This window comes from Choloepus didactylus, chromosome 7, assembly GCF_015220235.1.
Source record: "Choloepus didactylus isolate mChoDid1 chromosome 7, mChoDid1.pri, whole genome shotgun sequence".
NCBI classification, from domain to species: Eukaryota; Metazoa; Chordata; class Mammalia; order Pilosa; family Megalonychidae; genus Choloepus; species Choloepus didactylus.
In genome coordinates, this window is record NC_051313.1 from 110,200,387 (window position 1) to 110,215,171 (window position 14,785).

General features: G+C 44.8%; 1 protein-coding gene across 2 annotated transcripts; it reads right to left on the reverse strand.

Annotated features, from left to right (window-relative positions):
* Positions 1–4,577: 4,577 nt before the first annotated feature.
* Positions 4,578–14,205, reverse strand: NCR2 (natural cytotoxicity triggering receptor 2). 2 transcript variants are annotated; one of them, XM_037843902.1, is made up of 6 exons: positions 14,026–14,205; positions 13,540–13,881; positions 7,617–7,676; positions 6,924–7,053; positions 6,693–6,803; positions 4,578–4,862 (listed from the first exon to the last, which is right to left on the reverse strand). In XM_037843902.1, the coding sequence occupies exons 1-6, from the start codon at positions 14,075–14,077 to the stop codon at positions 4,817–4,819; spliced, it is 741 nt and encodes a 246-aa protein (XP_037699830.1). In that variant the 5' UTR covers positions 14,078–14,205; the 3' UTR covers positions 4,578–4,816. The 2 variants fall into 2 exon arrangements, with proteins under 2 accessions (XP_037699830.1, XP_037699829.1); XM_037843901.1 differs by having other exon boundaries at positions 4,578–5,868.
* Positions 14,206–14,785: the final 580 nt, after the last annotated feature.

Sequence of the window (14,785 nt, forward strand, 5' to 3'; positions counted from 1 at the left end):
GCTGATGATTTCTGAGTTGTTACCTTGTTCCTCTGGATAGGCCATCATTTCCTGTTTCTTTGTTTTTCTTGTAATCTTTTGCCATACAGTGTACACTTCAATATTTTAATGTGTTATCTGTGGAATTTACTCCCTGACTGTCTGTTCCTTAAGTTTGTGTCTAGCTAGTGATACGACAGAGATTTCCTTGAGTGCCAGACGCTAACAAAAACAAGCAAACCAAAGCAAAAGACACCTTTCACAGTCTTTCCAAATTGGTTCTGTGTTGGCTGGTGTTCTCCTTCAGAGTTTAGCCCTCCGATCAAGAAGAGCAACCTAAGGCAAAAGTGAAGTGCAGGGTCCTCTCCTTAGCCTGCATATTGTCCTGGGCTTTTGCTCACTCTTGGCCTTAGGAATTCCCCCATTTATAGGAATCCAAATGTTCCCTCTACTCCCTATGAAATAGACCCCTGCACCCCATCCCTTTCAGGCTGCTCTCTTGTATGTCTTAAAGCTGGTAATCCTTTGTCTTAGGCTGCTTTGTGTGTGTGTGTGTGTGTGTGTGCACATGCATGTGTGTGTGCGTGCACCTATCTGTGGGCTTTTTATTTTTTAATGCAAGTTTATTGAGATATATTCACATACCATACAATCATCCAAAGTTCAACAGTATCATCACATAGTTGCACATTCATAACCACAATCAATATTTTGAACATTTTCATTACTCCAAAAAATAAAAATAAAAATAAAAATAAAAGTAAAAAAGAACGCCCAAAACATTTCATACTCCTTTTTCCTCCCTATTATTCATTTACTTTTTGCCTCCCTTTTTTCCTACTCATTTGCCCATACACTGGATAAAGGAAGTGTGGGCCTCAAGGTTTTCACAATCATGCAGTCACACGGTATAAGCTACATAATTATATGATCGTCTTCAGGAATCAATGATACTGGATTGTAGTTCAACAGTTTCAAGTATTTCCTTCTAGCTATTCTAGTACACTAAAAACTAAAAAGGGATATCTATATAATACACAAGAATAAACCTCCAGAATGACCTCTCAACTCCATTTGAGATCTCTCAGCCACTGAAACTTTATTTTGTTTAATTTCTCTTCCCCTTTTTTGGTCAGGAAGGCTTTCTCAATTTCGTGGTGCCAGGTCCAGGCTCATCCCCGGGAGTCATGTCCCACATTGCCAGGAAGATTTATACCCCTGGGAGTCGTGTCCCACGTAGTGGGGAGGACAGTGAGTTTACCTGCTGAGTGGGCTTAGAGAGAGACAGGCCACATTTGAGCAATAAAAGAGGTTCTCTGGGGGTGACTCTTAGGCACCATTATAAGTAGGCTTAGCCTCTCCTTTGCAGTAACAAGCTTCATAAAGGCAAGCCCCAAGATTGAGGACTTGGGATACTACAATGGTATTCCCCAATGCTTGAAAAAATATCAGGAATTCCCCAGGTGGGGAAGTTTAATGTTTCCACATTTCCCCCCCCAGGCCCTCAGGAGGGAATTGCAAATACTTTTTATTCTCTGCACAAATTATTCTGGGATGTATTGGGGTTCCTCTCTAACCTGTGCAAACCAACCAGATTTCACCCCCTATTCAAGATTCCATGTAATTATGGTGTTTGAATAAACTGAGCATACAAGTTAAATTATACAGCATGCTACAGAAGGTATAGATTTTGTACCAAATAAACATCTCTTCCTTTGGTCTCACACAGAAGTTGAAGTTTTAAAACACAGTCAATGTCATCCTTTTCCCTTTGGTCTGGTTTACCTTAGTTCTAATCAAGTGTATTTCGTTCATGTCTCTAATTGATGTCTGATTTCTTTTTCGGCTTTAACATTTGCTGTATGGGGTAATGCTGACATTCATAACTGCTGAACTCTGGCCCTGAGTCTCAGGTGTCACACAGATACCTGAAGTTACAGGGACTAACCAGGTTATACATAAACAGCTCAGCATCTCAGAATTTAGAGATAACCATTCCAACTCATGAATGGATGTGACTGCTGTAAGAGCTTACAATTTAGGAACCTTTACCATAAGCCTTCCCCTGATAACCCTATGCTCTCAGATTCAATTCTCAGAGTTTGCACATTATAGTTAGTCCATATTAGTGAAGCATTATAATGTTTGTCTTTTTGATTCTGGCTTCTTTCATTCAACATACTGTCCTCAAGTTCCATTCACCTAGGTGCACACCTCACAACTTCATTTCTTCTTGTTGTCACTTGGTGTTCCATTGTATGTATACACCACAGTTCAGCATTCCGTTTATCAGTTGATATACCCTTAGGCCACCTCCATCCATTGTGAATTGTGAATATGGCTGCCATAAACACCAGTGTGCAATGTCCACTCATGTCCCTGCTCTCATTTCTTCCAAGCATATACACAATAATGGGGTTGCAGGACCATATGGCAACCCCATAGTTAGCTTCCTGTGGAACCACTACACTGCCCTCTAGTTGGGCTGCACCATTCTACCTCCCTACCAACAGTGAATAGGTACATCCCTCTCTCCACATTTTCTCCAGCACTTGTATCTCTGTTTATATTTTTAACAGTTTTATTCGCAAACCATAGGAACCACCCTAAGTGAACAATCAATGATTCCCAGTATAATCACATACTTATGCATTCACCACTACAATCTATATGAGGACATTTCCATCTCTTTCCCAAAGAAAGAGGGAAAGGAGAAAAAAAATGAAGAACAAAAATACAAAAGATTGAAGAAAAATAAAAATAAAATACATTGAAAAGGTCAGACAACATCACCACCACCAAGAATCCCAAATCACTCCCTTATATTCCTGTCTTATAAACATTTTTTAAATCATATTTTTTATTGTCAAATATATCATATATACATAGAAGTGATAACATTCCAAGTGCAATTTAACAAGTAGTCAGAGAGCAAATTTCAAAGAATATCATAGGTTACAGTTCCACAGTGTGTGGCCCTGCACGGTGTGTGGTGCTCTCCTCCCAGGGATGTGAATGCATGTGGGTAATAAATTGCTACCAGTCACATCCAGTGGTGGTGTTCTGCAATCTCGTACTCTTTAGGGTGGGTGATTCTTCCTTCACCAACGGGGAGAATAGGAGGTGGTCAGAGCAGTCTATTTAAGAAGCCATTACACTCTTGGATTCTCTGCCTCCCCTAATGCTAGCGGAGTCCCTTTTGCTGAGAAAGGTGTTACCAGAGCTCTGATCCAGGCTCGCCGTCTTGTCGCAAGAAGGAATTCAAGGATGAGACAAATAGGTATAAGCAAGGGAGAAAAGGTTATTGCAGGGTGAGTGCAGGGTGTGCGCAAGAGGGAGACGCGTCACACGTGGTTGGGCACAAGGGCTTTTTATCAAATTAAACAAAGGGAAGTGAGGTTTGAGACATTGGTACATTTGGCACATTGTGATTGGTGAGTTATCACTCAAATTAAGTAGTGTAAGTAGGCATTGTGATTGTTGTCTATACATTCTTGTGATTGGTTCATAAACATGCAACCCAAGGTTTGCAAGTAAGCTATTGCTGTAGGCTGAATAAACAGTCAAACCAAGGATTATGAATGGGTTATTGCAATCGGTTTGTGCCAGGTGGTTGAATAATGTTATCTTACGTTCAATATCCTCAGGTTTTAGGAGCCTGACAGTTCTCACCAGATGCCCCCTCCTCCCTGCCTTTGTCCAAAGGCGCCTCAGAGTTTGCAAGATGTTTTTCCTACGTCTAACCTGCCACACTAAGACTAAAAATAGGCCAGCTGCCCACATCCTCTGTCCTTGCTGTCACTTGTCAACCTGCAGAGAACTCAAGGTGGCCCCTGAAGAAGGCTCTCCACAGAGGCGCCCGCTCGGGGCACCAGGCATCCTGACTGGGAGAGTTATTGGGGGCTGCAATCGTGGGCACACTGGACAGAGAGACCTCTTTGCTTTGCTGTGGCTGGTGTCCAGAACCCTGGCATCCAGGTTATGCCCCCAAGGAGGACAGTTAAAGTAGTAGAAACTAAGGAAAGAGAAAAAAATGGAGCAAACTGAGATTTGATGGTTCACCCAAAAAGCCATACTTCTGCCCAATCAGTCAAGAGTCCATGAGCCCCAAACCCACAGCAAACATTTGAGCAGCTTTAGAAGGCATTGCTTTTCAATACAGATGGGCTGCTGAGAAGCAGTAGAAGTTTCTGGAAAGATTTGAGGAAAGACAGAGGCTGATGAAAGGAGAAAACAAAAGATATAAAAAGGCACTTGGAGGAAACCAAAAATACACAAAACTGAGAAAAATTCAAAAGTTAAAACTTCAATTTTGCCAGAAAAAAATTGCATTCCCAAAATATAAACATGCATGCTATAAAAAGGAACATTCAGAGAGCAAATGCAGTGTTGAAACATTTAAAAATATCATGGCATAAATTGTAAAAATTTGAATAGAAGAATTGAAGTGTAATGTTGAGGAACTTTCCCAGAAAGTAGGGATAAAGAAAAATAGATGAAGACCTGGAGAAAAAGATAACTAGAAGGTCTAAAATCGGGTGTTTTAGTTTCCTGGCTGCTAAAAGAAATACCACACAATAGGTTGGCTTGACAACAGGAATTTATTGGTTCATGGTTTCAGAGGCTACAAGGCTTCTTTCTTCCTGGGGTCGGTATCTTATGGCTGGCCAATACACTTTGGAGTTCCTTGGCTTTTCTGTTGCGTGGCATCCACGTAGCAGCATCTCCTTTCTCTTCTGGGTTCTGTTGCCTTCCAGCTTCTGGCTGCTCCCGGTGGCTTCTCTTTTTGTGCCCAGTCTCCCTTGCTCATAAGGACTTCAGCCATATTGGGTACACCTTAACTAGCAACACCTTCAAAGGCCCTCTTTACAAATGGACCACACCTGCAAGACCAGGGGTTGGGACCTGAACATGCCTTTCGTAGGGGACAAGAGTCAATCCCCAACATTGGGACAATAGGAGTGTCAGAAGACAGAACAGTGCTGGGGTAGGACCCAGTGTGATCTTGGTTGTGGCTGAATTGAGGAGTCTTCCTGCCCAGCTTGTGCAGAAAAAGTGAGGGTTCACGTCTTTCTAGAACATGCAGCCATCTCAGTGGTGGTAAGGAGAGCATGGGCGGTACAATGACGTGATGACCAGTAGTGCCTAACCTCGGCAGAACCTGGAGCCCGGTAATGACACAGGACTTCAAAATTTCTGTGCAGTGAAAATGCACAGAGGTGTGGTTGAGAAGGGATGTGTAAAGGGGTGCAATCTAACTGGTATTTGTAGATGGTAGAGGCTGAAGACACCAATTAGGGTCCAGGTGCGAGATGGTGGGCATTTGAAAGGGGGAGGAAGAGGAGGAGGAGGCAGAAGCAACGGAGAGCTCTTGGCAGAGTGTGGCAAGGAGACAGGGAGCAGAGCCAGAGAAATGTGGGGAGTTTCCTGGGTGCCCGAGGTGTGGGGCCAAAGACAGAAGCAGGAAATCTTGGCAGAGGAAGAGAAGGGAGAGGCGTCAGCAGTGGCTCTGGTTTGGTGGAAAGATGCTGTGTTGGGCTTTGGTTCTCATAATTGGGTGGTGCTGGCCCAGATGCAAACTGAGTGTGAGCAAGACGTGGGCCTGGACCCTGGGAGGAGGCTGGGCTGGGAAATCCTCAGCTCTGGAGTGACGGATGTCGCCAAGGGCATTTGATGGCGTTCTGGGAGGTTTGGGCCTTTTCTTTGCAGGGACCGTAGTGTTCCAAGGTCGGGGAGGAGCTCCTGGGGGCTGGCCTGGGGGAGACTGGCCATACATCCTGGGACCCTGGCTCAGTGAGAAGTGCCTCTGGGCCTGGGACCTGGGGCCTGGGCTGAGCTGGGTTCATCCGGGACCCCCATTTATACAGCACATGTAGATCCCTTAAGGCCCTGAAATGGGAGAAGGAGGAAGCAACAGGAAGCAAGGGAGCTGTTGATTGACCCTTTTCTTCTCTTCCCATGCCTGGCCCTCTAGCAAGCCTCCTTTCCTGGCCTGATCCCTTTTCCAGATCCTCTTCTTGCTTACGTGGTCCCTGCAATCTCTCACCAAGCCCACATAAGTTTTCCCCTATGTGTCCCCTTCTTCCCAGAGCCTGTGACCCTTTTCCATCTATCTCCACCCTCTCGCTCTCAGGATTTAGGATGAGGCAGAGTCTGGGATGGGGGCTTGAGGAAGTCCCCAGACTTGAGCATTCCAGAAGGGTGTGCAGTCAGTGTTACTGATGGAGGGATGAATGAGAGAGAGAGAAAAAGGAAAGAAGGAGAAGAAGGAAGAAGAGAAAGGAGGAGGAGAAGAAGAAGGAGGAGGAGTAGAAAGGGAGAAAGGGAAGGGAGAGGATGGGAGGGGGAAGGGAAGGGGAGAGGAAGGGGAAGAGATAAAAGACAGATACAGAGAAGCAGTGACAGAAAGAGTCACAGAGAGTTTTCAGTCTAGTTATTGAGGATGCATGAGACTCTGGTTTTGAATGGGGGGAATCCAGCAGTGGTGGGGGGACATGGATGGGGTACCTGAGAGTTTGAAGGTGAGAAAAAAGGTGGGCATTCAGCATGCAAGGGGAATAGAATCAGGGAGGGTTTAATTTGGAAAACCACGTCAATGATCATTTTTCTCATCTCTGTGTTTTCTGGCTGACTGCCTCCGTTGACCCTCTATCCCAGGACAGAAACTCTCTCCTGATCCACTTTCCTGCAAGCCCAATCCAAATCCCACTCACCAGCCGAGCAGGGCTGATAGAATTAGGCTCTTGGCCACGAGGAGTCCACACAGCACGGGGACTAGGGTGCTGGAGGCTGCGGGGCTGGACCGGAGGGTGGCGTTTCCTTGCCTGGAAGGAGGAGGGGCGAGAAGGGGAGAGTGTCGGACTGGGGTGTGACCAGGTTTGCAGGTCCCTGAGCCAGACCCCTGGTTGGAGCCCTTGTGGGTGCAGATCCCACCCTGAACTCACGGTGAAGGGGCAGCCATGCCAAAGGAAGCCCCGGGGGCCTCTCTGGCTCCTCCAGTGGTTGGCAAACAGCTCTGGGTCTGTGATGAGACCAGTCTACTGGGAACCCAGGTGTTCTGTGTGGAGGCAGAGGCTGTCAGGAAAAGAGAAAGGAGTGTGGTTAGTGGGGCAGGAGAGCCCACTTGTTCTTGACAGCGGAACATTGGAGTGGGGGCTGGCCTGGCCTATTGGCTCAGAGGAGAAAACAGACTCTGGGATGGGGTGGGGTGGGGACTGGGTTATGACGTTCCCTGGCTCAGAATTAGACAGCTCTGTGGCCAGAGCTCTACAATGGTGGGAGAACTGGGTCTGAGAGGAGAGGAAGCTGGAGACCTGGGTCTCCCTCCAAGCATTTCTACGTCTTTGGACCAGTCTTCTCTCTCTCTCCACCTCCTCAAGTGCAAAAGCAGCCATGATCTGTGGGCCCCTTTCCTTTCTGCCCTCCACAGTTTCCCTTTTCTCATACCTGTAGGGATCTTTGGGGAAGGGGCCTCTCATGGGGAAATGGAGGGGGTGCTTTCACATCCCTGCCTTTCCTGATTCTGGGCCAGTGCCTCAAACGCTGCATAAGTGCCTTTCTTGGCTCTCCTCTTGATTCTGAGATTTTGTGAGCTGCCTGCCCACCACCTCCACTTTCCTGTAAGACCCCAGACCTACCTGTGCTCGAAGTCCTGGGTGGAGGCTGGAAGGAGTTCCTCTTTGGAAAAGTGATGGGGGCTATTGAGGATAAAGAGAAGACAGTGGCTGTTGGTGGCAGGGAGGGAAAGATGAGAAAGACAATGGGGTTAGCCCCAAGGCTGCAAGGGTTGGTGGGGCCTCTCAGGGTCTTCAGCTAGGTCTGCACCCCCCAGCTGGGGTCCTTGAAGGGAGAGTATACCAGAGTTGGGGGAAAGAGAGGGGCTGAGGGCTGGGAGAGGCCTGGAGGAGAAGGTGCCTGAGGCTGGGACTCCCCAAGGCTGAGACTGCTCTGAGAGGGCTTCTTTGAAGAGAGCCCCAGGCCGATGGACATGCAGACATGACCCTGTCCCACAGGGACGCACTTCTGCAGCTGCCTTAATGCAGGCCTGGAACCACCCATGTGCCCAGCCTACAGGAGGGGCTCAGGGCTACTCAGAGAAAATTCTAAACTAGTGCTTGTCCATATGTGATCTGTGGACTAGTGCAGGCTCATGAATTGTCTGCAACCTATCATGACAAAGTGAGAATAGGAACTGGGTGTGAGGATTTCAAAACTTTTGTATTAATTTGACATTGGCTCAAGATCCAAGTACGTGATCATAAAGTCATGTCTCACTGAACATGTGAGCTGTGTGCTCGTGATGCACTGAGTATGACCAGGTTACAGCATGGGATTCTTTAAGGTTGGTTAACCCTAATCCCAAAGTGTATAAAACCTGAAAAATTCATTTTTTTAAAAATTATTTAAAATTTTAATCAAACTTTTAAAAAAAATTTAGAGTTTAACATGGTTAGCTAATTTAGAGTACAAAATTTATGATTTGTTTTTTGCCCTAATTAACAGATAGCAAAAGAGGGGTCACTAAACTTTTTTTGTTAAGAAAGGACACGCTTTTCCTGAATGTGGCAGAAACAGTAAAGCAAATGATGTCGATGGAATTGATTCCAAAGAAACCTTTTCTTTGGATGTGATTCCCAAGAGTTTACTCTGGTTTTATTTGGAAGTGTAATCCCTCATTGAGGGAAGGTAGAATCAGGGCCCCCTAAAAGTGTCCATATCTTAATTTCCTGAAATCTGTGGATTTGTTACTGTACATGGCAAAGGGGACTTTTCACTTGTGATTGCAGTGAAGGACCCTGAGGTGGAGACATTATCCTGGGTTATCCAAGGGGACTTAATCAATCACACGAGCCATTAAAAGCAGAGAGCCTTTCCTGGCTCGTGTCAGAGAGAGATGCAGCATGGGAACTTGCCCCTTTGCTGCTGGTTTTGAATACAGAGCAAGGGGGCCACAAGCCCAGGAGTGTGACGGTCTCTGGAAGCTGGGAAGGGCCCTTAGTTTACAGCCAACAATGTCCTGCAGTTGAAAGGAACTGAATTCTTTTAACAAGCCTAATGAGCAGAAAATGGATTCTCCATAAGAGCTTCCAAAGGGGAGCCCCTCCTGCCGCCACTTCGGCTGTAGCCCAGGGCTACTTGTGCTGGGCTTCTGCTCTACAGAACTGGAAGGTGACACATTTTTGTTGCTTTAAGCCCTAGGTTTGCGGTAATGTGTGGTGGCAGCAATAGAAAATGAATACACTCATAAAGTGTGAGCGTTTAGCTATAATTAATGGTGAAGTACTAAAACCCAGTGAGTTCTTTGCTGAGATGCACTAGTGAAGGAGGCAAATACACCATCAGGACAAGTGGCATTTACATACAAAACACATAAAAATGTAAGTTCAAAACTAAACTAATTTTTTTTCAAAGCACAAAAAAAATATGAGTAGTAGATTAAAAAGCTTTCAAAAACAGTCAGTAATCCACATATAAACTCCAGCGTTTTGTGGGCTTCTTATAATGTTGCCAAGAGTAAAAACTCATCTGCAATTGCCAAAAGATTATTGAAAGAGTGCAACAGAGTTGTTTGTTTCACAATGTTCGGTTAATCTGTGGCAAAGAAGAATGCTTAAGTATCCCTTTCTATAGACACCTTGGCTTAACGTATTCAGGAACTGCTAATGATGTGGAAGACCAACTCCTATAACAAAAAAAAAAAAAAAAACAAAAAACAGATAAATAAATTAATGAAGAAAGGAAGGAAGGAAGGAAGAAGTTTCCCACTGTCACCTGAAAATGCACAAATATTGCTGAACATAGCTGTTCTTTTAGTATACATACAATTTGAATATGATCATTTGAAAAAGACTTCTGTGTTTTTTAGCTTCGTTGTCAAAGTCACAACTAGCTCTGAACTATATCAAACTGCAAAGGAAAACATTATCAAAATGTGGTTTGGAATTTAAGTTTTAAGCAGGAGTATGTTCTGATGGCTGTAGCTGCTATGCCAGGAAAACATCCCAGAGTAGTCTTCCAGATTAAGGAGCAAATGCAATGCACTGTTTCCTTCATCAAGAGAGTCTTGCTATGGAAAAACATCAGCTTACCAACCTGGTGAAAATTGTGAATTACATAAAGGTGAATGCATTAAGGTTGAGATCATTCTCTTTTTTATGTGCTAAATTGCAAGCCGGTCATAACCACCTATTATGCATGCTGAAGTACAAGGAAAAGTTCTTTTGAGACTGTTTGATCTATGGAAAGAACCCCTAATGTTTTTGCAAGACAAGAAAACAGTTTAGGACTAACTTTTTAAGTATGTGAATGCACAGTCAGACCTGTCTGTATTATGGCTTTGAAGTTAATATTTCTATGCAAGGAAGGAATGCAACACATTTTTCAATGGAAATAAGATCTAAGGGCAAAAATGAAAGTTAGAGGCTTAAAAGAACAGAGATTCTATAGATTGTGATGTTTTGTTCTATAATAACAATTATTATTGAAATAGGTGATGATCTTAATATTGCATATCTGAAAAATAAATCATGGAAAAATGTTGTGAATTTGAGAGAATGCTTTAAATTTTGTTTTCTGTGAAAAGAAAACATACACATAGGAAATTCATAGACCCAGGACCCATGTCATTCATCAAAAGATAATTTAAATTTAACTCTAAATTTATAGGATAAAATTTTGGAACTGACTGCTGATGGATTGAAGATGCATTTTGAAAATACAGCATCATCTGCTCCTTTTGTAAGAGATAAAAATAAAAATATTGAGTTTGACATTGCTTTAAGATTCTTTCTTGCATTTTTGTCAACATATCTGTGGTGTGAGGCCTTTTTTTTTCTTTTTTCTTTTTTTTCCTTTTTTTTTCTTTTTTCTTTCTTACTATTAGTGTTATTAAAACAGAGCATTGAAACAGCTTCTTTACCCTCTAAGAGTTATGGTGTCATCAATATTACTTAGATTAGGTAAGTTAACAAGCAAGAAGCTTGCTTATCACATTAAAATCTTTAAATATGTAGAGTGTTTGTTCAAAGTGTGCGTATTGGCATTTCATATGGAAAACTGCTATCTCACTCCTAAATTTGTATTTAGTCATGACTGAGGAGCAACAAACCTTATGGGTGGGATGTTAAACCACTATATCAACCACCAAATGTACACATCCAATGAACAAACAATGTGCACGGTTTTATAATTTTTAAGTTTTTCCCTATGTTGTGTTTGTTCTGATTATATTTATTGAAATGTAATTTCATGGCTGTCAAATCTAATAAACATTTTAGGCTTGTACTTTGTTTCTTCCCCTCATTTTTTATTTTTCAGAGTAATTCTTTTTGTTGTTGTTGTTGTATTGTACAAAAAAAAATAGTCTTTGAAGGATTGGAGCATTAAAAAAAAAAAGGATCCTTCATCACAGAGAGTTTGGAAAACTCTGATCTAGATGTGGGGTTGGCAGATTTTTTCGGTAAAGGGCCCAACAGTAAATAGCTCAGACTTTGTGGGCCACATGCTCTCTGTCACAGCCAGGCAATTCTGCAGCCCTGGACAATGTGTAAATGAACGGGAGTGGCTGTGATCTAATTTAACTTTATTTACGGACACTGAAATTTGAATTTCCTGCAATTTTCACGTGCCATGTAGTGCTATTTTTCTTTGTTATTTTTTCCCCTCCATTTAAAAACATCAGAACCACTCTTCAGAAGTAGACCCTTACATCTACGGACAACTGATCTTTGATAAGGCAGTGAAGCCGAAGCAACTGGGAAAGAGCAGCCTGTTCAATAAATGGTGTTTGGAGAACTGGATATCCATTTCCAAAAAATGAAAGAGGATGCCCATCTCACACCTTATACCAAAATTAACTCAAAGTGGATTAAAGACCTAAACATTAGCACCAAGACCATAAAACTCTTAGAAGAAAATGTAGGGCAATATCTTAAAGATCTTGTGAAAGGAGGTGGTTTCTTAGACCTCACACCCAACCCACGAGAAACCAAAGAACAAATAGACAAATGGGATCTCCTCAAAATTAAACACTTTTGTACATTAAAGGACTTTGTCAGAAAAGTAAAAAGGCAACCTACACAATGGGAGATGATATTTGGAAACCACATATCAAATAAGGGTTTAATATCCCAAATATATAAAGGAATCCTGCATCTCAATAACAGAAAGACAAACAATCCAATTAAAAAATGGGCAAAAGACATGAACAGACATTTTTCTGAAGAGGAAATACAAATGGCTCAAAAGCATATGAAAAAATGCTCAACTTCACTGGCTATTAAGGAAATGCAAATCAAAACCACAATGAGATATCATCTCGCACCTACCAGAATGGCCATTATCCAAAAAACAGAAAATGACAAGTGCTGGAGAGGATGTGGAGAAAGAGGCACACTTATTCATTGTTGGTGGGAATGTAGAATGGTGCAACCACTCTGGAAGACAGTATGGAGGTTCCTCAGGAAGCTAAATATAGATCTGCCATATGACCCAGCTATTCCATTGCTGGGTATATACTCAGAGGAACTGAAACTTAAGACACAAACAGACATTTGTAAACCAATGTTTATTGCAGCATTATTCACAATTGCCAAGAGATGGAAACAGCCCAAATGTCCATCAAAGGACGAGTGGATAAACAAACTATGGTATATACACATGCACGTGATGGAATATTATGCAGCTGTAAGACAGAACAAAGACATGGATCATGTAATAATGTGGATGAACCTTGAGGACATTATGTTGAGTGAAGTTAGCCAGAAACAAAAGGACAGATTCTGTATGGTCTCACTAATATGAACAGACATTAATGAACAAACTTTGGGTGTTAAAAGCTGACAACACAGGCGACCAGGGGATAGAAAGAGGGCAGAGATCAGCCATTTGATGCTGAAGGACTACAGAATGTTTAGGATTGATTGCATAGATCCAGAAATAGATAGCATAATACTGTGTGATGGTAGCATGGTATTGTAAGTACACTGAACAAAGATGTTTGTGAGTAAAGCTGAAAGAGGTGGGATAGGAGAATGTATGACACCAGAGGTAAAGATAGATGATAAAGACTGGGACTGTACAACATGGCAAAAACTGGAGTGGCCAATGACTGTTACTAAAAAAAAAAAAAAAAACCACTCTTAGCTAGCAGACTGTCATTTGCTGACCCCTGATCTGGGCCATGAGGGATGACAGGCCCACCTGGGGCCCATGGACACACTTTTACTGAGCATCTAGTGCATGCTGAGTTCAGGTGCCTTCTCGGAAGATGCTGGGCAGTCTCAGGCTCCCTGTGGGAGAGTCGTTAGTGCTCCAGCAGGTCAGCACGCTCAACGATCTGCTTGAGCTTCTTTGAGGCGGCCATTGCCTGCTGGTTTGTAAAGCACGGAGCCGACCGTGGGGTGGGGGGTGCCTGTGGGGGCACCTCAAGATCCCACAGGGTCCCAACAGCCTCAGGAGACAAGGGGCCTGGCTTCCGTGATCTGGAAACTAGGGGCAATGGGGGCACCAATAGGGAGCAAGATGCCTCCCCACCCTCTCGAGGGTCCAGGAAGGGCTCACCTGGAGACACCGCCAGGTAGAATTTTCTGGACTTAGAAACAGAGTTGCCGAAAGCGTCGTAGACTTTACACCAGTAGTGTCCCGAGTCTTCCTCCCTCAGGCCAGTCATGGTGATGTCGAAGAAGCCAGCGCCAGGATTATCCCAGATTGAAAAGCGAGAGGTCTGAGCCAGTTTCTGGGGACCTGAGCTGGTGACTAACCTGATGCAGTGAAATGCAGAAACCTCCTTACACCAACTTTTCTGCTGGTAGGACCCGGCCTTGGGCCGATACTGGCACCTCAGGGAGAGCATCTGCCCTGCCACCTTTTGAAGTTTTTCGGCCTTGGATTGGGCCTGGGAGCCTGGGGAGCAAGGTGATAGTTCAGGCCACACTCGGGCCACACCAGAACAGGCCCCACGACCAGCGCTCTGGCCACAGGGCCACTGTCCTGCTAGCCCCCCTAGTGCCCTTTTCCTCTGCCCCCTTGCCCTTCCCCGCCCCTCACCTGAGATCAGCAGCAGCGGCAGCAGCAGCAGCAGCGGGGCTCTCCGGGCCATGTGGAGAAGGAGAGAGAACCAGGAGCTGGGCCTGATTCTGCTCGGCTCTCCCAGCACCTCTGTGCAAGGAAAAGATGTGAGATGGGCCAAGGCCTGGAGCGGGGAAGTGGGGAGCCAGGGAGGCAGGTTCTCTGGGTCCAGCTGCAGTGTGGCTCTGGGTTGGAGGGCTCGGCCCTGCCCTGGCACCTGGCTGTGGAGACCGTTGAGGATGTTGGCTGCCCCTTCCCCACAAGGACTTTCCTCTCCCCCTGGGGGAGGAGCTGAGAAGACCAGGAGGAAACTGTGGTCAAATGATGGACTGCCTCACTCCTCTGCCCTTCTCTGTCTTTGTGCACTCCTCTTCTTTGCAGGCCCCAGCTTTGCCCTCCTCTCTGGGTTGGGGGTGGGGTGGGGGTTGGGCTGAAGGTGGGTGGCAAAATCAGGGACCACTTAATGGTCTGCCCAGAGCTCTAAGTCCTGCTGGTCCCAGTGTGTGGTCAGAGACCACGCGCCCCGGCTGCCCAGCGGGTCAGTGATGTGTCTCCACCCTGAGAGGTTTTGTGGGCGCCGGAGGGGAGAGGTGGAGATTCAATTCCAGGAACAGAGATGCAGAGAGGGTTTCCAGCAAAGGGGTGGGGGTGGGGGGGGCAGGATAACTGGGGGCAAAGAGTACAGTGAGCGCTGGGCAGAGATCATCAGAGGGGAGGTGGGAGGGGACGGATCAGTTGG